Raw genomic sequence first — 23,656 nt, 5'->3', positions numbered from 1 at the left:
GGCCTCAGGCACGGGCCAGGGACCTAAGAAAAGCGGCAAGGATCTGTTGCCCCTTATCCACGTCCCCGTACTGGCTCAGGGGAAGGCTGCCCACAACCCATAGCCCCTGGACAGCTTCCTCTCATGCCACCCTTGTTATTTCTAAGACCCGAGATTGTAAAACAAACACCTTAAGAGCAAGTCTTTTGGGCCGGGCGCGGTGGCTCACGTCTGTAATCCCAGCACTTTGGGAGGCCAAGGCGGGTGGATCACCTGACATCAGGAGTTCCAGACCAGCCTGGCTAACATGGTGAAACCCGCATCTCTGGTGGTGGGCACCTGTAATCTCAGCTACTCAGGAGGCTGAGGTGGGAGAATCACTTGAACCCGGGAGGCAGAGGTTGCAGTGAGCTGAGATTGCACCATTGCACTCCAGCCTGGGCAACAAGAGCGAAATTCCATCTAAAACAAACAAACAAAAACAAGTCTTTTGGATGGAAGGCTGCCTGGCCTATCCCTCCTGGCTCAGTGCAAGTTCCCCCGCCAGAAGAGCACCTCTGTCACACCTCTGGGCGCTGGGCTCTTCCTTGCACTGAAACACTGAGTGTCAGCTACATGTCAGGCATCGTGGCAGATGTTGGGGAGACAGCCCTCCTGCATGATCTAGCTGCAGAGACAGACACAGGAAACAAAATCCCACAAACAAAATCCCGAAAACGAAAATGTAATTAGGAACTGAATAATCAGTTCCATGCAACATATGTTTTTTTGAGACAGGGTCTTGCCCTGTCACCGAGGCTGGAGTGCAATCATAGCTCACTGCTGCCTCAACCTCAGGAGGTCTCAAGCGAGCTTCCTACCTCAGCCTCCCAAGTGGCTAATTTTTTGTAGAGATGGGATCTCATTTTGTTGCCCAGGATGGTCTCCAATTTCTGGACTCAAATGATCCTCTCACCTCGGCCTCCCAAAGTGCTGGGATTATTGGCACGAATCACTGCACCCAGCCCATGGAACATCTAAAAAAGGAACCTCACTCAGCCCAGGGGGTAGGGCAGGCATCCTGAGATTGACTGGAGCTGAAATATGATGGCTGAGTGGTTAACAAGGTGAAGGGAAGGGAAGAGGAGGAGGACACCAGTCTGGGCTGTGCGGAGATCCTGTGGCACGTTGCAGAAGCAGAAAGCAAGCCCAGGTTGCCAGTGCAGAAGGACTTGAGTCTTTTTCCTATAGATATATCCACTGAAAGTTACAGCAGAAGAGAAACGTAATTTGATTGAGTCTCCCTGCGCAATTCCTTCTGAGCCCTTGAGGACAGGACCTCTGGTTCACCATTCAGCACCAGCTGAAGGTATGTTTGGCAAAAACGAAATAGGGAAACTGGACAAAAACCTCACCTTTCGAAGAAAAGAAAAGTCTGTAGCAGACAGTCTGAAGCAACACATTTTATTTTGTTTCAAGTCCACACAGCAAGGAAAGCGGGGCTACCAAGGTGGCGCTGATTGAAACAAAGAGAAAACTGTGGTCTCTGATTAAGACATGGAGTCTGCAAACAGGGGCCAAAAACCTTGCCCTCTCTGTAACACGAGATCAATCAATGCTGGCTGGAGGGATGTTAAAGTGCTTGGTGGAGACTGGTCCCTTCAGTGTGCTAAACATGGCCCTGATAGCTTCTCCACACAGGTAATTCACCAGTAAAACCCATCCCTCACAGAGGAAAGCCTTGGCCCAAGTCTGGACCAATGACCAGGTCTTCTTAAGTGCCCATCTCTGGGCTGTAATCCTAGGCCCAGGACATCACTAAACCTCTCTCTCCTTGCCAGGGAAATGTGAGGCTGGGGCCTCCCATAGAGACCAGTGCTTTGTCCAGGCTCCAGTACAGATGGCTGTAAAACAGAGTCCCAGCTTCCCATTCACTCAACATAAAACCAGTGCTGGGTTTCCAGTGAAAAGAAGTCCCAAAGGGCAGTTCCTTCTATCTTTTGTGACAGGATAGCTCACTTAACTTGCAAGGAAGTTACAAGGTCCCAAGCCAAGCCCTTCTCCTCACTGGAGGGTTGGAGGTGGGGAACACGAGGCCTGGGCCTCTGGGAGGCTGGCTTCTCACTCCCCAAGTTTGCCTCCTTTCTTTCTGCTCTGGTGGGACTGCCCACTTCCTTCCAGGAGTCAGAAATCTGTGACTTTCAAGGCACTGAACAGTTCTGTCCCACTCCCAGACGGGGAGAGGGCAGCCCCCAGGCTCATGACGCGGTAAGAGAAGTTCATGCAAAATGAACTTGTTCTATAACTGAGTTCAGTAGATTCATATTTGTCAAGTTTGCTTACAAAGAGGGATACCTGGTTTTGTCAGTCACTGGCAGGACCACTGCCTCACACTAAGAGTCGTTTCCCTGGGTCTCCCATGGCCCGCTGAGGCCAAGCGCCCCCGGCAGGGCCCACATCAGGTCCACCTTTTGACGGTTCTGCTGTGACTGACCCCATTCCCAGTGGGGCTGGCCTGGTGAGGCAAGGTGGCCCCTGACAGGCACAGTCAGCGCCATGCTAAGGGGAATGTCAGCATCGGACAGCCGCCCTCCCAAGGCAGCCACCAAACCACGTGTGGTCGAGTTAGGAAGGGCCCTGGTCACTCCTCTAAGCCTGCAGCTCACTGCGGGCCCCTCCCTGTCAAATGGCTAAAGGAGATGAGCTGGGAGTGGGGGTGCCCTGGTGATTCCTAGGGGAAAGGGGTGAGCCTGCGCGTCCCTTTTGAGAAAGCGGGAGTCACAGCCCTGAGGTTTTGAGTGGAGACAGCATGGAGATTCTTGGCCTCATCTGCTGGTGCGCATCCCTTTCTGCACACAGGAGTCCACCGTGCGTGAGCGTTAGGCACAGCCCTCTGTCCCTCCTGCCTGCTCTGCACCTTCCCACCCCTCCTTCACTCTCAGATACATGTAAGAAACAGCCCTGCTCTGTCCGCCTAGATGGGGCTCATCCCCAGCCTCCTGCCCACAAGCTCTACGGAGTCGTCTCTGCTCTCACAGACAGGGTGGCTCACTCCAGGTCTTTGCCCAGGGTAAAAACTCACTCCTGCCTCCCCAAACCCCTCTTTCTGGAGACTCCCAGTCAGGGCCCCAAGGCCTGGCCTCCTTAGGAGAGGGCCACAGCTCTGCCGTGAACAAGCTCCTGCTCCAGGAGTAAAGCGGAAGCCCAGAAGTCCCAAAGCATCCGAAGCCACCCAGCAGGTCATCGGAAGCCACCCAGCGGGTTATCCAAAGCCTGCAACTCCACCTGCCCTCCTGGAATCTCAGCAGGCCACATGTTCTCCAAGAAGCCATTGGCGATACCCACCCTCAGGGCTCCCCTCCCACGGACAATGACACGATGGAAGACTGCTCCAAGGGCAGGGTGACTGGATGGAACTGGCGACCAGAGGGGTGCAGGACGGGCAGAGACGCTGCTGGGGCCCAGGAGCCGGGGTGAGGTGGGGCCTGTGGGACCGGGGCCCTACCTCTTAGCCCAGGCCCTGCAGCTCTGCCTCGGACTTGGCATGGCTGAGGGGCCGGAGAGTCCGGGGCGGCCTGCCCAGGGGCCCACAGTCCTGCTCCTCGTAGGTGGGGTTCAGGCGGCCCATGTCGAGGGGACAGAAGAGGCTGCGTTCAGTAACCGCGTGGTTCTCCACCAGAGCCTCCAGGCTGGGGAACTCTGCCGGCAGGTGCTAGGGGAGGAAGGGGCTTCAGCTCCAGTCCCCTTCCCCAGGGCTCACACCAGGCACCAGCCACCAGCTCCCACAGGAGCCTCCCTATTTTGGATAGCAGGGAATGGAGCCCAGAGACTTCACATGTGCTATCGTGGCAGAGTCAAGCACTATTCCCTCTCTCTCTTCCCAGCCTGGATAGGACTGAGATGTTTAGCTTGGAAGTAAGGGTACACATGTGAAAAGCCTCGCCACCCCCTCCCATCCCTAGAAACTGGGGGGCAGGACAAGACATCACACTGGAGACTCAGAGGCTGTTGAGCTTAGGCACCCCCCTGCCCTCTCTGAGTCAGTTTCCTCCTCTGCTAAGATGGGCTAGGGTGTGGGAAAGCCAGGATTCCTGTAGAAATGTTAGACGTGACCCCAGCTCAAGACTCTATTAGAGGTACCCTTCGAAGCCTCCTCTGGAGAGAAGGGCCCTCAGTGACCAGGCACCTCCCTTCCCCTCCAAGAGCCTTCAGTTCAGAGCAGAGGGGAGCCAGCAGAGGTGGGGCCAAGTGGGCCAGCTGGGGGCGAGGCCAACAGGGCCAATGAGGAAGGAGCAGGACAGTAGAGGCAGGACGGAATTGGATGAGGGGCAAGGCCAGGGAGAGCCAATGGGAGACAGGGATGGGGGTGAGGCGCATTCAGGACCTCAGCAGTTAGAAAAGGGCGGGCAGGAAGGGCTAGGGATGGAGCCAATGATGTGGCGGGGCCCAGGCCCCTCTGGCCGCTGCGCTCTTACCTCCAAGCAGTAGCGGCCCAGGTGGTTCCGGAAGACCTGGTGGGGCACCACGCCGCACTGCGTGCGCACGGACAGACACCACTGGCCGCTAGCACCCAGCTCAGGCCACAGCAGGAAGGCCCCCAGCACGTCTCTCCGCAACAGGGCCAGGGCACAGGGCCTAGGGGCACAGAGGGGAGAGGGTAAAGGCTGGAATGCTCTCCTGGGCAATGGTCATGACGACCCCAGCAGCATCGAGGCAGCCTGCGCATTAAATGCCCTTAAACACATGGTGCATTGGCCGGGCTCAGTGGCTCATGCCTGTAATCCCAGCACTTTGGGAGGCCCAGGCAGGAGGATCCCTTGAGCACAGGAGTTTGAGGCTGCAGTGAGCCATGACCATGCTACTGCACTTCAGCCTGGGTGACAGAATGAGACCCTGTCTCTAAAACGAAATTTCAAAACAAAAAACAACAGCAAAAACCCAACATGGGGCCTGACTCAGAGTCAGGCTCAACAGAAAGAAGCTTTTAGAAGCTTAGAAGGTTTCTCCAGGGTCTGTAATTGTTAGCAATGTCAAGACTCTCTCAGGAGAGAGGCTTAAAGAGCTGACGCTTAGGGGCCTCGCCCTGTGCAGGCCAGGTGCTGAGGGCTCTACCCAAATTACCTCATTTGACCCTCTCCACAGCCTTAAGATGAAGCTCCTTTCATTAACCCCATTTTACCTTAGAGAAAATGGAGGTCCAGAGTGGTGAAGTCCCAGGCCTGAGGTCACTGAGGTTGGGAGCGCTCTGCCCGTGCACAGGAGTGTGTGCCTCAGGGGCCTGGGAAGCCCATATTTCTCTGCCCACCCCAAGGGACTGGGCATCAGGCCAGGCCAGGCCCTTCCTACCTGGAGATGCCAGCGAAGGCCCAGATGTTCTCCGTCAAGCTGCCCTCGCTCTCCACCAGACACGAGTGGCCACCAGGACCCCGGGGCCATGCCTCCCATGCAGCAGGAACTGTGGAGACCATCCAGGAGTCAGAAGGAGAGTGGCCGAGCCCTCCCATTCCCAATGGCCGCAGGCCTCATCACCCAGGGTGGTGTCCTCCCCAAGCCTCTCTGCCCTGCTCAGCAGACACATCCACACACAGGCCTTCCGCCTGACAGTTCTGGTCCACACGCAGCTGTACGCAGTCCCCTTTGCACAGACACGGATGCAGGCAAACACACACAATGCACAGGCATCACTTGGAGGTGCGGCCACAAGCTTGCAGGAACGGGCACTCACGCCCACCTCTGGCTGGTCCATGAGCACACAGGCACGTATCCCAGGTACACACAGGGCAGGCATGTTCCCACAACTCACAGGCCTCCCGAGCCGACAGCTGCAGCTGGGTCTCATAGGTGCAGCCGCGGTAGGCCCCCGAGCGGATCACCTTGCTGCGAATGGCCTTCTTGCGCACCAGCGTGGGCGAGCAGTAGGGATTCCCCAGGCGGGCATGGCGGGCACGGCCTTCCGACTCTGGCAGCTCCTTCTAGGGCACCAAGAGGGGCCCACAGGCAGGCAGACTCAGGTCTAGCCGTGTCAGGCCAAGTGAAGCCCCTGCCCCCGACATGCCGCCCCCAAACCCATACCCAGTTCCCTTGTCCACTGCCCACTCCTTGGCTGGGGTGCTGCGTACCCCACTGCCTACCAGCCCTTCTGCTGGCAGCCGCCGGAAGGAGACCAGTGCATGGACGTTCTGAGAGAGTTGATCACGGCCGAAGGGCTCCCGCACCAGGCCCCCGGAGCTGGACAGTGGCTTTAGGGGCACCTCCCCTGTGGGCCCTGGGCAGGGCTCTGGCTGTGCCCGCTCCTCAGGGTGCTGTAAGAGGTAAGCCAGCTGGAAAGAGCGGCACAGGAGCAGGTGCAGGATCTGGACCTGGGAGGGAGGGAGAGAGGTGGGCTCAGTTGGAGGAGGTCTCTATCTCCCAGTGAACTCCCTGGGCCTCAGCCCACTCACCATGGGTGCATGCAGCCCCTTGGCTTCGGAGGCTCTTCCCATTCTTCCTGGGAAAGCTCCTACTTACCCTTCAAAACCTCACCACCATGCAGGCTCCCTTACCAGCTTCCTTTATATATTTAACAAACACTGAGGACCTACTGTGGTCCAGGCATCACGCTTGGAGCAGAGAATGGAAGCGTGAGCTCCTGCACTCCTGCCCCCAGGCTCACCACCCCCACCCTGCCACATCAGCACCCTCTTCCAGGAATGGCCAAGAGACCAGGCCCTGAAGTCAGAACTTGGGTTCCAATCCTGGATCTGTCATGTAGGAGCTGCTGTGTGACCCTGCACAGAGCATGGTACCGCTCTGTGCCTCGGTTTCCTCATCTCCACTTCCCTGTGCCCCTTTGAGGAGTTAGTGAAATAGAGCACAGGAAGTTCCCAGCACAGGCCCAGTGCTTGTCGGGAGCAGCGCATCCCACCCGCCACACACACCATCCAGACCCAACGAGTTAGAACCGTGAGCGTCAGATCAAGGACCATGACTCAGCCACCTGTCACCCCAGTATCCAGCACATGGCCTGGATATACAGGATGACAGCAAATGATTGCTGGTTAGAACCAAACCCAGCGTCTGCCTGCCAAGCGCCTAGCTGCCAAGGCTCTGTCCTTCACAACAGCCAGGCTGGCTTTGACTTTCTGATCCACCTGTCCACCCCGACCGCTCTGGGCCACGCACTGTCTCAAGACCTGGACCCAGACTCGGCTCTCAAAGAACTCAGGTGCCTGTAATTAGGGCAGACGATGGTAGCGTGCAGTTCACGTCACAGGGCCCCAGAGAGAGTGGCCATCCAAAGGAGTCAAGGTGGGGTTCAGACACGTGGGCTGAGCCTTCAAGAGTGAGTGAATGTGCCAGGATGAGAAGGGGGGGGGATGCCAGACAGAACGGCATGAGCGAAGGCCTGGTGGTGTGACTCTCCACTCTCTAAGCGTGTGGCCAGGTTCCCGCCCCTGGGCCCTAGGGAATGCTGAGGCCACTGACTTGCTTTGTGGTGTCCTCAGTGGGAAGAGCCACAGAAAGAGCCAATGTGGCGAGGGGTGCATGCCTGGAGGGGGATCAGGCCGCCCTGGCAAAGCCCTCAAGGAACCCACCCTGATGCCTGGCACACAGCCCCTCCGGCCTCCATGGCAGTCCCCTGCCTCGAGCCCCAGATACCTCTCCTGGCTGGCTGCCCACAAAGAGGTGGCAGAAGAACTTGCTGGCTGGGCTCCGTGGGTTTCTAGCCACGAAGGCAAACTGGCAGTCGGCAGGGCACCAGGTGGAGTACAGTATGCGCCTCAGGGCGTGAGCCATCAGCAGCACCTGGCGAGGCAGCAGTGTGAGGCCCCCATCAGACCCACCGGGCAGCCCCACCCCTGCTTGCCAGCCTGCAGGGGTGAAGAAACCCTCCCTCCTTCCTGGCCCGCCCAGTCTCAAGCCCTCATCCTTCACATGGGCCCTGGGGCTTAAGATCGCCACCCCCATGTGACGCTCAGCCTGCCGGGGGCACAGAGAACGAGAGTGGTGGCAGGCACTGGGGTGACACGCCTGGTCCCTGGAGGCAGGTGACTAGAGTGCGAATCCTGGCTCTGCCACTCATTTGTGTGACTTGGGCAGGTGAGGGCAGTCCTCTGAGCGCCTGTTGTGACGTGTCAGGTAGGGAGATACGAGGGCCTCTCGATAGGGCTGTAGGTGGGGATCAGTGGGACCTCATGTGAGTGGCACAGGACCTGACCCCAGGGCCCCGCAATGCCCAGCTCTGGGGACACCAGGTGTGCCTCAGTGGTAGGTGACTGACGCCTGCAGCTGTGGGGTGCAGTCTGGCGCGCAGTGTCTGCCCCACGCTGGTTCAGCAGGAGGACGAGCCTGCAGCAGGACGAGCCCGCAGCAGGTCAGAGAGGAGAAGCAGTGGCCGGGAGCAGCCCTACCGCACCTGGGTGAAGCTGCCCACGGCCCACCAGCCAGGGCGGGGCAGGGCAGCTGTGAGAGCCTCAGTGGGCTGGATGTTCCTGATGCTCAGGTGGGGAAGTGGCCCCGGAGGGATTCTGGAGGCCCAGGGGTGGGAAGCTGTTGCCTGAGCCAGCCCTGGGAGGAGGCGGCCCCTGGTGCAAATCCAAAGGCCCAGAGCAGGTAGGCTGGCGCGCCAGGGGGACCCCAGGGGAAGCACGGGGGCCGAGCTAAGGCCAGGACCTAGGTGGAGGAGAGCGAATCCTGAGGGTGGAGACACCTGTACCTGTCCAGTCCTCACCTGCACCCACAGGGGTTCCTACCTCACCCTCCCCGCTGTAGATCTTGAGACCCTGAAGGCTGAATTTCAGGATGACGGCCCGGCGTCGGGGACAGTCCTGAGTGGAGAAGAGTAGTGGGGACAGGCAACCACCTCCCAGACCCTGCCTTGGCCTGCCCAGCCTCAGGACCATCCACCAAAGGCTGGTCAGCCCACTCCACCACACCTGGCAGGAGGTGGGGCCCTGGCTGGTGGAACCCCCTGGCACTGGGGAAGTGTGGATGGCTCCTGGCAGACGACCCCTAGCTAGGGCCACCGCTGGCCAGGCTATGACTATCACCCACATCTCCATCTGTGGCTTCCAGCTGTGAGGCCCAGGTCACAGTAGCCCAGTGCATAAGGGATGGGGCCCCCGGAGCCTGGGTGTGTGTCCTGACCAGCCCACTACAAACAGGGCCTGTGTCCTGCCCCTCTCTAACTGTGGGGAGGGTGGATCTGGTCTAGGGGGTTATCTGGTCTTCAAGGCTGTGACTTTCACTAGGGAAGTGCCCTCCCAGGCCACCCACCTTCAGCGCCCACAGCTGCTGCTGCACCAGCCACACGCTCTCCTGGGTGTCCAGGTCGTCCACAGGGAAGGAGCCCACGTACTGCTCGGCAGTGGGGTGAAGGGAGTAAGGCAAGGAGTGAGGCCCGTGGCTCCTAACCCCATCCTCCAAATTCCCCCCAAACACACATCTGCTCTGCCAGGCAGGCTGTGGACAGACAGAGCTCGATTCTCGGAGCCCAGGCTCTGCTGCTCCCCCAGCAGGTGACCTTGGTCAGGTCACTGAAGCTCTCTGAAGTCCCAGTCCCTCATCAGGGCACACACACACTTCCCAGCCCAAGTCAGGGAAGAAAGAGGTGGAAATAGGTCCTAGGCCCGCAGCACTTCCCAATCACCAGCGCCTGCTACCTGAGGGCCACCCACCAGAGCACACCTGGACAGGGCAGCCCCACCTACCTGGGCAAACTTGGTGATGCACCTGGGCCGATGAGGGGCCAGCCCGCAGTCAGAGGCCCTGCGGCCCCCAGCCCCCGCCTTCTGCATGGCCCCCAGGGTGCCTGGCTTCCAGCTCCACGGGAGGGGAGGAGGGGAGGCTGCAACGGGCAGGGAGGGAAGGGCTGCTTTCGAGGCAGGCAAGCAACACAGTGCCCCCCACAGGCCATTCATTCACTGGCTTCCTGAGCAGCTGCTATGTGTGCAGCAATGCTGCGCAATGTCCTGGGCACTGGGGAGCCAGCCCGGAAGAAAATGATGACATCTCTGACTGCCCTCAGGGAGCTTACATTGTTGCTGGGGAGAAAGACATTGAACTAAATAGTAAGATAGATCATACGTGAGATGGGGATGGAGCAAGGAGAATGGGAAACGTCAGCTTAAGGGCTGACTGTTGCTGGGAAGCCCTCACTGAGGAGGGGAGGTTTGGGTCAAGATCAGAAGGGTGTGGCGGTACATGCCCAGGGTCACTCATTCACTCAGCAAGCACTGAGGATCCTGGTGTTCTGGGCTGGGGCCTGCCCAGGGGATGGAAGTCAGGGGATGGACCTGTAACCAGGTTGCACAAAGTGCCAGAGGGAAGGGAGGGCCAGCTGAGAGGTCGCCATCAAAGAGAAGGGCAGTGACAGCGGCAGAAACAGAGACTGCAAAGACACAAAGGAAGGCAGGCAGCGGGGGCCCGCAGGCTGACTCAGCCCTTACCAGAATGGCAGGCTGGATCCAGTTTGGGATCAGCCTTAGATGCCAGGCTCGGGAATTCAGACCCCACCCTGTTGGTAGTGGGGAGCTATAGCAGGTTCTAGGGCAGGAGCTCTGTAGTTCATGAAGGTGGCTGCAAGCTGGATGGCCAGAGCTGATGAGGCCAGGGACCTGCTGCAGGGGACCCTGCCTCACTCAGCCCAAACAGACCCCAGCCCCTTCCTGAACCCCCCAACCCCTTGCAGATCATGAAAACCAGAACTCAGTCAGACTGTGCGCTGATGCAGACAGGATGTGAGGAAGGAGGACAACTGCCCCGGGGGCTGAGGACCACCCCCCCCACCGTCCAGCCCAGCAAGGTTCTGGTCTTTCCTGGGACCCCTCTCCCACATCCAGTCGTGGAAGGGAGGAGTGGACCCCCCTTAGGTGACTGTCCTCAAGGGCAGGGAACACACTATTTCCCATGAGAGCCCAGGACACAGCTGGTGTTCAATTAATGTGGAATTAACATATCACGGCCCCATGATTCCAAGAATGGCTAAATGCCTCTGGCGAGGTCCCCCAGGACTCAGCTCCCTTGGTCTCTCCTGGGACCAATGAGAAAGCCACCTCTGTGTCCCACCCTGGCTGGCTTCTCTCACCAGCCTGCTTGTCATCACTGACTTGGGATCAGAGATTCCTGGGTCCAAATCCTGTGTGACTTTGGGCCAGCTGCCTCAACCCTCTGAGCCTCCCCTTCCTCATCTGCAAACCTGGGATCATGTGAGGAGTAGATGGGGACAGAATGGAGGAGGCGGCGCCCAGCCCGACGCCAGCCAGGCTTGGATCCAAAGCTCAACAAAGCCTGCTGCTCAGGAGGGAGCTTGGGAGGACAGCAGGGTCGGACCACTTTCGCTCCCCTCCTTGTCCTTGGACACACCAACAGGCGCCCACAGAGAGCAGGTATGGGCAGCAAGGACGGGTCCCGGGTGTGCTCCCACTCAAGGAGGAGGGCTGGGGTGCTTTGGAACTGACTCTGTTGGCACCAAGAGCCCGGGAAGGGACCCTGTCTCTGCCTGCCCATGACCTTTAACCCCAGGCTCAGGCCAGGGTGGAGGTGCCTGCACCGATCCACTTTCAGTGAGCAGCCAGGAGCCAGAAAAAAAACGCTGCACCTGCACCATCCCCTTGAGTCTTCCTGGCACCCCCTCCTATCCCGGCTGCCCTCCTGCTTTTCTGGGCTATTGCACCCTGATCATTTTCATGTCATATCCTTTACCTGCTGTACCTTTTATGTTTAAATAAAGCAAAGTTACATGTGCAACCGGCACTAAAGCCACATGACATCGCTTCCAGGTAAGGAGGTGGGGAGGGGGGCTTCCAGTGAAGCCACCTTTCAACTTCATAGTTACATCCTGGAGCCAGGATCGGCCAGGATGGCAGGCAGTGGGGAGGGAGAAGGCAAAGACCACGAAACATGGAGAAAAGGAGAGGGAAGGTACAGAGGATGGAGGGGTGACCGGGGACAGAGGCAGGAACAGAGAAGGGTGAGAAAGACAAAGCAAAGGAGAAAAAGGAGAGCTGCGGGGAGGAGAGGGGGAGGGCACGTTTCCCATCCTGCCTGGGCGGACGCAGCCCCTCAGGCACAAAGTGTGAGATGGGGAGGAGCCGTGCGGGCATCTCACATTCACACGCGCACACAGCTGTGTCCAGGGCTGCTGCAGCCCCTCCCTCCACACCCAAAGCTGCAGCTTTTGGCGTCCCCAGTGTCCCAGCGGTGGGGGTGCGGAGGCCAACCACTGGCCCTCTTAGGGGCGCCAGCCCACCCACCATCACCTGATCCTTTCCCCATCTCCCTGGTCCTTAGCCTCCTTGGAAACTGGAAGTTCCTCCCTCCTTCCTAAGCCTGAGGAGCACAGTGCATTCAGCCCAGGCCTGGAGTTGGGGTGGGGGCTCCCGGGGGACCAGGGAGGGCACGGGGCTCACTCTAACCCTGGAAACAGACACTACCCAATTCCAGGCACAAAACACCCACTTGTCTCTTTGAGGCAGACCTGCTTTTCTGAGGCTTTACACTGGAGTCTGGCTGGGCCAGCACCTTCCAAAGGGGACACACTTGGAATGAAGCTGGAGCTGTCCTCTGAGGTTTTCCAGGTGGCCCTGCTCAGAGACAGGAGACTGGATGGGCTGACCTGCCTCGTGGGTCAGGAGCAGAAGCCCTCTGGGGCACTGCACCATAGCTGAGTTGTGTCATGGGGAGACCACCAGCCCGCAGACCCTGGGTCAGCAAAGGGTGGCTCAGAGGAGTGAAGTCACTTGCCCATAGTCACACAGCTTCAGTGGGAGAGCAGGGAAGCAAATCCATGTCTCTGGGGCTGTTTCCTCAGGCCATGGCGGTGCCTTTCTGCTCGGACTCCCCTCCCACAGATAAGCAGGGTGTCCACTGTTGGAGTTTGGTGGGGGTCCCTGCCAGTCCAAGAGGAGGTGAGGCAAGGAAGCCGCTGGCTGGGGAACTCGGGTGCTGCCTCCTGGCCGGAGGGTCTGGGGCTGCCAGAGCTCCCAGGCTACTCCCACTGCCCCAACAAGCCTCCACTTGCCCTGGGCCACAGGGTCGGGGAAACCCAAGGCCACCCAGCCAGGGGTCAAGAACTTGGATTGTGGGGTCTAACATGGTTAGCTGGCGTGACCTTGGGCAAGTCACTTAAGCTCTCAGCCTCCAGGTCCTCAGCTGTAGGGTGGGGATCCCCTAGCACTATCTCCTGGGGTGCTCGTAGCTCTGGTCCTTCTTGGAATGTTTGCGAGGCTGACTGTGTTGTCAGGCCCCGCCGCCGGTGGACGAAGGTCCCCGCCCTCTGGGGGCACCCAGCTGGGGTGGTGGAGGCGGCAAGGGGATAAAGTGATGAGAAGAGAACAGCGGGGTGAGGAGAAGGCGAGGTGCGTGCGTGTGCTGGGGGTGCTGCTTCACGGCCTCTCGAAACAGGCGACACGGGAGCGGGAAGCGCTGTTCCAGGGGCGGGTGGGCCGAGGCCCCTGGGCGGGCGCGGGGGTGCGAAGCGCCCCAGAGTGGGCTGCCGGTCCCGCTGCGCTACCTCGCTCGGGGCGCTGCGGGGAACTGCCAGGGGCCCCGGCAGAGTCTCTGGACCTAGGAGCGGGCTGGGCTCCGCTGCAGGGGACGGAGGAGGCTACGGTAGCAGGGAGGGCAGATGACGACGGAGCGGGTGACGGGTGCCTCCTCACTCCCGAGACCCTCCCGCGCCCGCGTCCGCGTACTAAGCCCCCCCGCCCCTGCCCGGCTCCCGGCGCTCGCTCACCGCCTCTCGAGTCCGGTCCCCGCCGCTCCGGCCGGCGACCCCCGCGTCTCCCGCCGCCGCCGCCCCGCGCCCGGGTGCCCGCTTCCCGCCGCCCCCGACCCACGTCCCCGCGCCCCCACACGTGGCCGCGGGAACCGACCCCCGGATCACCTGGCGGCAGCGATCCGCCTCACTCACCAATCGGCGCCCGCGGAGCCGCTCCGCTCGGCCGCACCACCCAATCAGCGGCCGCGAGGGGCCCTGGCACCGCCCACGCCCGGCGCTTCGCCTGGAAGGGCGGGAGGGGCTCGCCCCGAGCTCAAAAGGCACCTCCTCCCGGGCTGGGGGCGCTGAATCCCTCGCGCCTCACTCACGGGTCCCTCTTCCTGGAGGGCCTCTGCCCCTCCCCTCTCTGGCTGGCTCCTCCGTGTCATCCGAGCCGCGGCTACCGCACCGCCTTCTCCGGGAAGCCTTCCACGACCACTACTCACGCTTCACTCTCTACAGAGCCCTTGTGACTCCGTTGATCGCCTGTCATCCCTCTCCTCTTACTCGAGGACATGTAACACTGGACCGAAGTGTCTCTGTTCCCAGTGTGAAGGATCGAGCCTGGCTCGGAGGAGGCGCTCAGGGAGGGGTGGTTCGGGACCGGCCCTTGTGAGTGGAGGGTCGTTGCGCATCCTCCTACTCACTTTCTTCCTGCCGGGACGTTCTCAGCCGGGAACTGACAGATCCTGCTTAGCCCGGGGCCCAGCACTGAGAAGTCTGAGACGGAACGTTGCTCACCGCACATGGGCCGTGGCCCCATCCTTCGGGCCCTTTAGGTGGGGAATCGGGCGAGCAGCTCCAGCCACGGCACTGGGACGGGGAGCGCTAACGTCCCAGGAGACCGGGCGATGAGCCAAGGCTGCTGTGTTATCAAACCTGACATCTGCAGGAAACCCCCCCGGAACCTACCCATGCACCACACCACAGAGAAACCAGGACACAGGGGCTCAGGGCCAGTGGGTGCGCAAAGGCTGCAGCCCGGGAGCGGGGCACCCTGACAGGCGGACACAGCGCAGAGGGCCTGAGGGCCCCTGGAGTTCCAGGGGAGGCGGGTTTGCGCCAAGAGGCCATGCTGGCCACTCCTCCTCAGGGGATCTGGAAACCCAGAGGCAGCAGTGAGGCGTGGCCCCAAATCTGGGCGCTTCATCTTACAAACGTGGGGCTTTGGGCAAATGCCTTCATCACTTTCATTCTTTGAGCGCCTCGTGTGGAAAGGAGCGTTACTAACGCCTGACTCACAGCCACGTGAGGACTCAAACAGCAAAGTGCATAGCTGCAGTACCTGACCCACAGGAAGTGAGGCACCCAATAAATATTAGCTGACATTAGACCTTACTTTTATTCTTGATTTTCTTTTGTATGTGACAGTACAGCAAGTGTTTGTTTAAGACAGGGTCTGACTCTGTCGCCCCGGCTGGAGTGACAGTACAGCAAAGGTTTAAGATAGCGTCTGACTCTGTTGCCCAGGCTGGAGCGACAGTACAGTAAGGGTTTGTTTAAGATAGGGTCTGACTCTGTCGCCCAGGCTGGAGTGCAGTACAGCAAGGGTTTAAGACAGCTTCTGACTACGTCACCCAGGCTGGAGTGACAGTACAGCAAGGGTTTAAGATAGGGTCTGACTCTGTCGCCCAGGCTGGAGTGTAGTACAGCAAGGGTTTAAGACACCATCTGACTCTGTCGCCCAGGCTGGAGTGACAGTACAGCAAGAGTTTGTTTAAGATAGGGTCTGACTCTGTCGCCCAGGCTGGAGTGACAGTGGCACAATCGCGATCAATGCTCACTCCTCCATCTCTCAGGCTCAAGCGATCCTCCTGCCTCAGCCAACAAGCAGCTGGGACTACAGGTGCATGCCACCACACCCAGCTAATTTTTTTGTTTGTTTTTTTAGTAGAGACGAGGTCTCACTATATTGCCCAGGCTGAAGCAAGTGTTCTTTAACTTCTAGACGTAAGTGCTCTGGGCAACACTTCACCAGAGCCATCTGCCAGCCTCGAGTCCAGTGACAAGAGGGAACAAGATGGTTTACAAGTCACCCCTATTCTCTGCAAATCCAGTTTATTAAACTTGGAGTTCACAAAGAATAAAGGGTTAATTCCTAGCTTTCTTGGGTGGGGGCAGGGGGAGAAAAGCCCGTAAGTTTTAAATAGAGGACTCGACAATTACTAGCTCCACAGTCCCCGCTTTGAGAATATTCAGAGAAAGCAACACGAGGCACAGCTCCGTTAAATACTAACTCTTAACAAGTTTTCTGATGCATACAATTCATTCTGATACATGCAATTTTTAAAATAGTGGCAGGAATTTGTTTCAGGTCAAAATGACAAAAGCTTAAATTCAGATAATGAAATAGTCAAAACCAGAGGGAGAATCTTGCTTTCTAAATTTTTCTCAGAAGGAAACAGAGGGTCAAGATTTGAGTGGCAGGCACTGTGCTAGATCCCAGAGACACAGAGATTTACAATAAAACATACAAAGTGCTGCAAAAACCAGATCTAGAGGCTGGGTGCGGTAGCTCACATCTGTAATCCCATCACTTGGGAGGCCAAGGCAGGTAGATCACCTGAGGTCAGGAGTTCGAGACTAGCCTGGCCAACATGGTGAAACCCTGTTTCTACTAAAAATATAAAAATTAGCTGGGAGTGGTGGGCGCCTGCAATCCCAGCTACTTGAGAGGCTGAGGCAGGAGAATCGCTTAAACCCAGGAGGTGAAGATCGCAGTGAGCTGAGATCACATCACTGCACTCCAGCCTGGGTGATAAGAGCAAGACTCCGTCTCAAAAAAAAAAAAAAAAAAAAAAATCTAGAAAGATAAGTATGTTCAAAGTGTGTGACATTGACTACTGACTTCTAATACCAAGAAGGGTCTTCTTTTTGTTGGTCTTCAGTCCGACTCAGAAATACAAGGTTTCAAAACCAAATGCATTTATATATTTGAAGTTTTTTTATTTTTACTTAAAAAAAAAGTTTTTTGGCCGGGCGCGGTGGCTCACGCCTGTAATCCCAGCACTTTGGGAAGCCGAGGCAGGCGGATCACGAGGTCAGGAGATCGAAACCACCCTGGCTAACACAGTGAAATCCCATCTCTACTAAAAAATACAAAAAAATTAGCCAGGCACGGTGGCGGGCACCTGTAGTCCCAGCTACTTGGGAGGCTGAGGCAGGAGAATGGCGTGAACCTGGGAGGCGGAGCTTGCAGTGAGCCAAGATCGCGCCACTGCACTCCAGCCTGGTCGACAGAGCGAGACTTTTGAGACAGAGTCTTGCTGTGTCACCCTGGCTGGAGTACAGGGGTGCAATCTCGGCTCACTGCAACCTCCGCCTCCCAGGTTCACGCCATTCTCCTGCCTCAGCCTCCCAAGTAGCCTATTACATGTGCACACCACCACACCTGGCTAATTTTCATATTTTTGGTAGAGACGGCCCAGGCTGGTCTTGAACTCCTGACCGCAAGTGACCCACCTGCCTCAGCCTCCCAAAGTGCTGGGATTATAGGCATGAGCCACTGTGCCCAGCCTTCAATTTTATTTATGCATCAGAATAATGTAACTGCTTATCTGAGCTATTCCCCCAGGTTACCAAATTCAGTTGGTCTTATCCTAAAAGCGCAGAAACACAAAACTTGTACCACAGATGTAGCCTTGCTAAAGGTACATAAAGGTACATTCGATGTACAAACTGAAAAGTTTACATCAAATGTAACAAACTTCAGTGGGTATCAGCCATTTCCTGGGTTCCGCTCAGGATTGCAGCATAAAACAGCCATCACTACTTCATCTGCCAAATGTCTGTGATCTCACATTCATGACAACACAAGCTCTTGGGAGCCATCAGGTGTAAAACTTCAACCACTGGATTAATGACTCAGGTGTACAGGAAACCCAAAGCACCCATATTAAGCAGGGAAGGATGACAAAAAGACAAGCTGGGGTGGGGGTGGGAGTCATGACTGCTGAACATGTTGGTGCACATGCCATGTCATGGTATTTCCTGATGAGTCAATGACAGTGACTAAACCACACAGGTGTGAGCTTGCTGTCAATCTTCCCTTTTCTCTAAAATCCCAGAATCACGGGCTGCAGTCGGCAGCTGACGAATGTGTGTGGGAAGTAACACGGCATCACTGAGAAGCTGTTCTCTAACAACAGGACTGAAAACCGGAGCCAAGATGGTAAGCTCCCAACAGGCTTAGCACAGTAACAGCTCATCCACATCCACTTTTGACAGTGCACACTCCATCTCAGTCTCCAACACCTTCACATGTTATTTCACCTTTGAACACTATCATTCTGTTCTCTCAGATGTGTCCTGGCGGCCATCCCTACAATTTACCAACATTGTCCCCCAAAAATAAGTGACCTAGAATAGCAATTTTAAAAAACATTCCGGCCAGGTGCGGTGGCTCACACCTGTAATCCCAGCACTTTGGGAGGCTGAGGCGGGCAGATCACCTGAGGTCGGGAGTTCGAGACCAGCCTGACCAACATGGAGAAACCTCGTCTCTACTAAAAATACAAAATTCGCCGGGTGTGGTGGCGCACGCCTGTAATCCCAGCTACTCAGGAGTCTGAGGCAGGAGAATCACTTGAACCCAGGAAGCAGAGGTTGCAGTGAGCTGAGATCATGCCATTGCACTCCGGCCTGGTCAACAAGAGTGAAACTCCGTCTCAAAAAAAAAAAAAAAACAAAAAAACAAAACCAAGCCAGGCGCAGGGGCTCATACTTGTTGTAATCTCAATGTTTTGGGAGGCTGGGGTGGGAGGACCACCTGAGGCCAGGAGTTCCAAAACCAACCCAGGCAACACAGCAAGAATCTCCAAAAAAAAAAAAAAAAAATTAAAATTAAAAAAAAAAAGGTTAGAAATTAGCTGGGTGTGGTGACACACACTTACAGTCCCAGCTATTTGGAAGATTTGGAAGGCAGAGGTGGAAGGATTGCTTGAGCCCAGGAGTTTGAGGCTGCAGTGAGCTATGATCGTGCCACTGCACACCAGCCTGGGTGTGCAAGATCCCGTCTCCAAAAATTAAAAAAAAAAAAAAAATGAGAGACAATGTCATAAACTGTCCTCCCTAAATTCTTATGTTGAAGTCCTAATCTCCAGTACCTCAGAATCATATTGGGAGATGGGGTCTTTAAGGAGGTAAATTAAGAGTTCATTAGTGTGGGTCCTAATTCGGTTACACTGGTGTCCTTATAGGAAGAGGAAATTTAGACACAGACAAGTACAGAGGTAAGGTGACATAAATACACAGGGAAAAGACAGCCATTTGCAAGCCAAGGAGAAAGGCCTAGAACAGATCCTTCCCTCAGGGGCCTCAGGAGAAACCAACCCTGCCGACCCCTTGATGTTGGACCTCTAGCCTTCAGAACTGGAGAAAATATTAATACATTTTTGTTTAAACCTGTCTGTGGTACTTTGTTACGGCCCCCCTAGGAAACTGATACAGTGATTAAAATAAGATTCCTGGCCAGGCATGGTGACACGTGCCTGTAGTCCCCGCTACTTGGGAGGCTGAGGCAGGAGAATCGCTTGAGCCAGGAGTTTGAGTCTAGCCTAGGTAACACAGTGAGACCCCCATCTCTAAGAAACATAAAGCTCCTTATCCATCAGGAAATGGGCCACAACACGGTATTGCTTGGCTCTTCTTCCCTATGTATTCTTTTGGTTGGCAGAAAGTGTGGAGCTTATACAGAGAAATGTCAGAGCTGGAGGGGCTGCAACAGATGATCTGAGTTCAACTCACTTTTCCAGAGAAATCAGGTTAAGTGACTTGCCCAAGGTAGCACTGCTAGTCCTGGTTCCAAAGTGGACACAGACTATAGGTAGCTGTACACTCTCGGAGGGTCCCAGCCACTGCTTCTCATATTTTCCAAGGAGAGTGAGTGAATGTACACGTCTTGGGGATCAGACAGCAGAGCTCACCTGAAGCACTCCTGCTGCTTTGTTTCTGGGAAATCTCGTTCCCTCTTACCAACTCTTGTGGGCTCCATACTACCTTCCATTTGTGTCAATATTACCATGAAGCCACTCCCTGCAGTATCTTTGAATAAAACTGATGCCCCAGAAAGAGGCACCATATTTATTTTGCTCCTATGCGTATCCCATTTGAGATGCAGAGAAAAGAGGAATGGTTTATAGTACCTTCCCAACTGAAAAGCACAGGTCTGGAAAAAGATGGCTCCTTCCCAGAAACACTTTTTACAAAGTTTGTTACCACAAATAAAATAGGAGGTCTTGAAATGCATTCCAGAAAGTACAGTAAGGCAGGTATTAACCAGTATTAAAATAATGCCTATGCTGAAAAACTTAAGCTGGTATTCTTTAATGGAGATTTTAAGAAATAAAGATTGCACAAGTAGTTTCAGTTTTCTCTGCAGCTCTGCTCTTCATCTACACAGACAGGTGAGCCAGCTGAGGCACCAGGTTTGACCCAGGTGGCAGCTGATGGCTGCCTAGGCATCTGGTGGCCACAGCTCAGAAGGAACTCATGTCTCTTGCTCACCTGGCTTCTCTTCCCTGCTCCCTGGCTTTTGAAACTCAAGGCTGTATATGCTTTCTTTGTTCTTGTTCATCTTGTGCCAAGTAAGCTTCTAACAGTTTAATAACCTGATTTTAAAATCTGTGAATCAAAAAAAAAATATGCTAACCAATGCCCATTAATTTTAAGGCATGACCCTCTCGTCCTTGCTGTCAGAGTTTGCTGCTTAAGCTATCAGTGTACAAAACCACTAAAGGAGGCGTGGAAGAAGGATGAGTGGTCAAGCCTGGCTTCAATCTAACCCCATCAACTTATTACATCTTTAATTTGGGGGAAATCAACTAAATTTATTTGCTTCTGAAAATTGAGGATAGTTTCATATATCTTTGAAAATATATCTGTGAGAATTTGAGATAATGTGATTTAAAGCATCTAGCAATAATAAACTACAATGTAGTTGAAACAAAACAGAACTTTTGTGAAACGTTGGCTCCCTTATTTTTTAAAAAGTCTTTCCTAAAATACTAAATGCATTACTAACTGTAGTGTAGTAAACATAGTTCAATATTTCTTTGGAACTGAAGACTCTCACATTGCTTCTAGGTGTTATTCTGAAAAAACAAGGCTTGTCAACATGAAGCCCATCATTTTAAAGATGAGGAAATCAAGGCTCAGGGAGATTAAGTGGGTGGCCAAGGTCACACAGCTGGTAAGTGACGCAGTCCTCAAAGACCACTGTGCAGGACCACAGCCACAGATTCTAGGACACTGGGCTCCACGGTATACTCCGACCGGGAGTCAATCTCTATTTGAAACTGAAGAACATTTATTATTCCATAGACTGTATCAGCAAGTTTGAGTTACACAAACAGGTAACAAGGAATTTAGGTCTGACAGAATAAATTCATCAGAGCAAAAGTTCTCAGAACAGTAGAACGGATAAGCAGGATGTGAAACTCTGGGAATTAGGAAAAAGAGTATTTATTTGTTGGTATTAGGCAAACAAAGCACACAAAGATAGGAGAGACTGAATGACTAAGGTTTCTTTCCGAATCATAAATAAAAGAGCAAGGATTTCTAACATTCCAGCTCATGATTACTAAGCAGATCCCATGTCCAAAAAATTCAGTTGTCTGAGAAAATCCCCATTCTGGAATTTCTCTTGCTTCCTAGAATGTAAGTTCACAGTTTATAAAAGAAAGCTGCTCATTTAGCAACATAAAGTTCTGATAGAAGCTGTGGCTCCTGTGGGGGGAAAAGCTCTCACGAGTATGAGCATCCTGCAAACTGGATGAATTCACAGGATGAATTCTGAGTGTCCCACAACTAGGATATGAGAATGACCAAATACCTGGAGTGTCCTAAAAAAAGACTTAAAGGATTGCTTAGTAACTTGTGACATAAAAATGAACAAAAAAAACCCAAAGCGTAGCCAAGATAGTATTTTCCAGTAATCCAAGGTCTAATTTTGACAGTTACCAAAATTAAAACAAAAGCCACACTGACTTGACTATTGGCAAAGTTGACAATAATTTCATTTCCAAGCCCTCTGCTCTCTTAAACATGTGCTTGGCTGGGCGCAGTGGCTCACACTTTGTGAGGCCAAGGCAGGAGGATCAACTGAGGTCAGGAATTCGTAATCAGCCTGGCCAACCTGGTGAAACCCCGTCTGTACTAAAAATACAAAAATTAGCTGGGCGTGGTGGCACATGCCTGTAGTCCCAGCTACTCGGGAGGCTGAGGCGGGAGGATTGCTTGAACCCGGGAGGCGGGGGCTGCAGTGAGCCAAGACTGCACCACTTCACTCCAGCCTGGGTGAAAGAGTGAGACTCCATCTCAAAAATAAAATAAAAATAGTATCTGTACAGAGCCTGATGTGGAAGAAGCTCAGCTAGTGTTAGTCGTTATGACTATTACTACTTACATTAATAAGCCAAACTTACAACTATACTTTATGAGACATACTCTAGGCACCACAGAGTTCTCTTTTGTTAAGCAAAGATTTAATAGTGAACAGTGTTAATTATACATTATATACAATAACAGGAAAAAAAGGGTTGTAATTTTTGAGGAAAATCGCTTCAGCCTTTTGAGGCCTCCTTTGACATACCAGTGGTGGACAAGACAGAATTAAGAACGGTTAAAACAGTTAAAAAGCTGATAAAATTAAATCATGAAAGGTAGAAAGTTTTTCCAACAGGAAAAAAGCCACTGAAGTTAACAATCTTGTGGAAAAGAACTGAAGCAAGAATAGGGCCAGGTATGGCGACTCATGCCTGTAATCCTGGCACTTTGGAAAGCCCAGGTGGGAAGATTGTGTGAGGCCACAAGTTCAAGACCAGCCTAGGCAACACAGTGAGGCCGCATCTCTAGAAAAGATAAATTAGCCAGGCATTTATTAGCTTGCCTGTAGTCCCAGCTACTTGGGAGGCTGAGGTGGGGAGAATTGCTTGAGCACACGAGTTCAAAGCTGCAGTGAGCCAAGATCACACCACTGCACTGCAGCCTTAGCAACACAGCAAATTCCATCTCAAAAAAATAATAAGTAAAAGAATATAGTTATAAAGATGGTAGAGATTAATTTCTTAAGAAAATAATGCAGCTGATTAGGGGTACTGTTTAGCCATCTGTAATGGCTTCTAAACAAATCTTTGTCAAGTGGTTCCTAAGCCAAAAGCTTCAACAGTTCTGCTTCCTTGGCTTTGGCTCTGCAGAAGTGAGTGACCATCTGTTCCACCATGAAAATGCAAAAGCAAAATCTACATGCTAGAAAGTAATGTCAACCAGAACCTCTGGGGAAACAGTTTAATGGTCTTTTCCAATTAAGAATAGAATTTCTTTTCTTTCATAGCTAAAATTAGAATTTTTACTTAATCCAAAGAAAGATAAATTAATCAGGTTCCAAAGATAGGAGACCTAAACTAGAATCCTAAATTTTTAAAGTTTCTCTTACTTAAATGCAGTATTTAATTAACATGGCTGGTGAGCTTCATTCTCATGACGTATCAAGACGGCAAGAGGATCACAGCCTGAGAGAGAATAATTTCACAGGCTCTTTAAAGTAAGTATTAATTAAGAATTGGTTAGCAAACCTTGACAAGGGCTAACAAAATTTGGAAAAACAGGAATGATGAAAAAACAAACGTCAAAAGGTATTAGCAGATTGTTTAGTTTTGTTTTCAGGTTATTTTCCTGTTAATTATACCCAAAAGACATGATTAAAACATACACCTGCTTCCTAAGATTTATACAGAACCAGGTTTCCTTTCATTAAGTCCATGTGGATGCTTAGTCAGAATCCATGTGCAATGAATGCTTCTGTCATAGTGCTAAGGAAAGGTCTCCAAATTTCTCAGCAATGGTATCTTTCCTTCCTCATTTTTTAGGTTAAGAAGCCAACAATCTCTCTCCCAGCACTTTCTGAGACTCATTTATCAAAGGTAGCTTGTAGGTAGTTTCAGAGTGTATGAAACACTGTAA

The 23,656-nt window shown here is 53.9% G+C and overlaps 1 protein-coding gene and 1 long non-coding RNA gene across 8 annotated transcripts; one reads left to right on the top strand and one right to left on the bottom strand.

Moving 5' to 3' along the window:
* Positions 1-1,408: 1,408 nt before the first annotated feature.
* SH2D5 (SH2 domain containing 5) lies at positions 1,409-15,357 on the bottom strand. Of its 7 annotated transcripts, none has more exons than XM_063719828.1 (10): positions 13,850-15,348; positions 9,648-9,784; positions 9,214-9,294; positions 8,691-8,765; positions 7,597-7,743; positions 6,078-6,317; positions 5,762-5,930; positions 5,305-5,413; positions 4,434-4,593; positions 1,409-3,670 (listed from the first exon to the last, which is right to left on the bottom strand). In XM_063719828.1, exons 2-10 carry the CDS (start codon positions 9,732-9,734, stop codon positions 3,467-3,469), a joined length of 1,272 nt encoding a protein of 423 aa, XP_063575898.1. In that variant the 5' UTR covers positions 9,735-9,784; positions 13,850-15,348; the 3' UTR covers positions 1,409-3,466. The 7 variants fall into 7 exon arrangements, with proteins under 7 accessions (XP_063575898.1, XP_054412096.1, XP_063575916.1 ...); XM_054556121.1 differs by lacking the exon at positions 13,850-15,348 and adding an exon at positions 13,673-13,729; XM_063719846.1 differs by lacking the exon at positions 8,691-8,765 and having other exon boundaries at positions 6,090-6,317; positions 13,850-15,357.
* LOC129056832 (uncharacterized) lies at positions 14,260-20,636 on the top strand. Its single transcript, XR_008521431.2, has 3 exons — positions 14,260-14,475; positions 17,764-17,867; positions 20,366-20,636. It is a non-coding gene; the product is annotated as an uncharacterized LOC129056832 (long non-coding RNA).
* Positions 20,637-23,656: the final 3,020 nt, after the last annotated feature.

The sequence above is a fragment of the Pongo abelii genome, chromosome 1 (genome assembly GCF_028885655.2).
Source record: "Pongo abelii isolate AG06213 chromosome 1, NHGRI_mPonAbe1-v2.0_pri, whole genome shotgun sequence".
In the NCBI taxonomy this organism is placed as follows: Eukaryota; Metazoa; Chordata; class Mammalia; order Primates; family Hominidae; genus Pongo; species Pongo abelii.
Note: the sequence above shows the minus strand (reverse complement) of the source record. Positions and strands in the feature narration are given on the sequence as shown.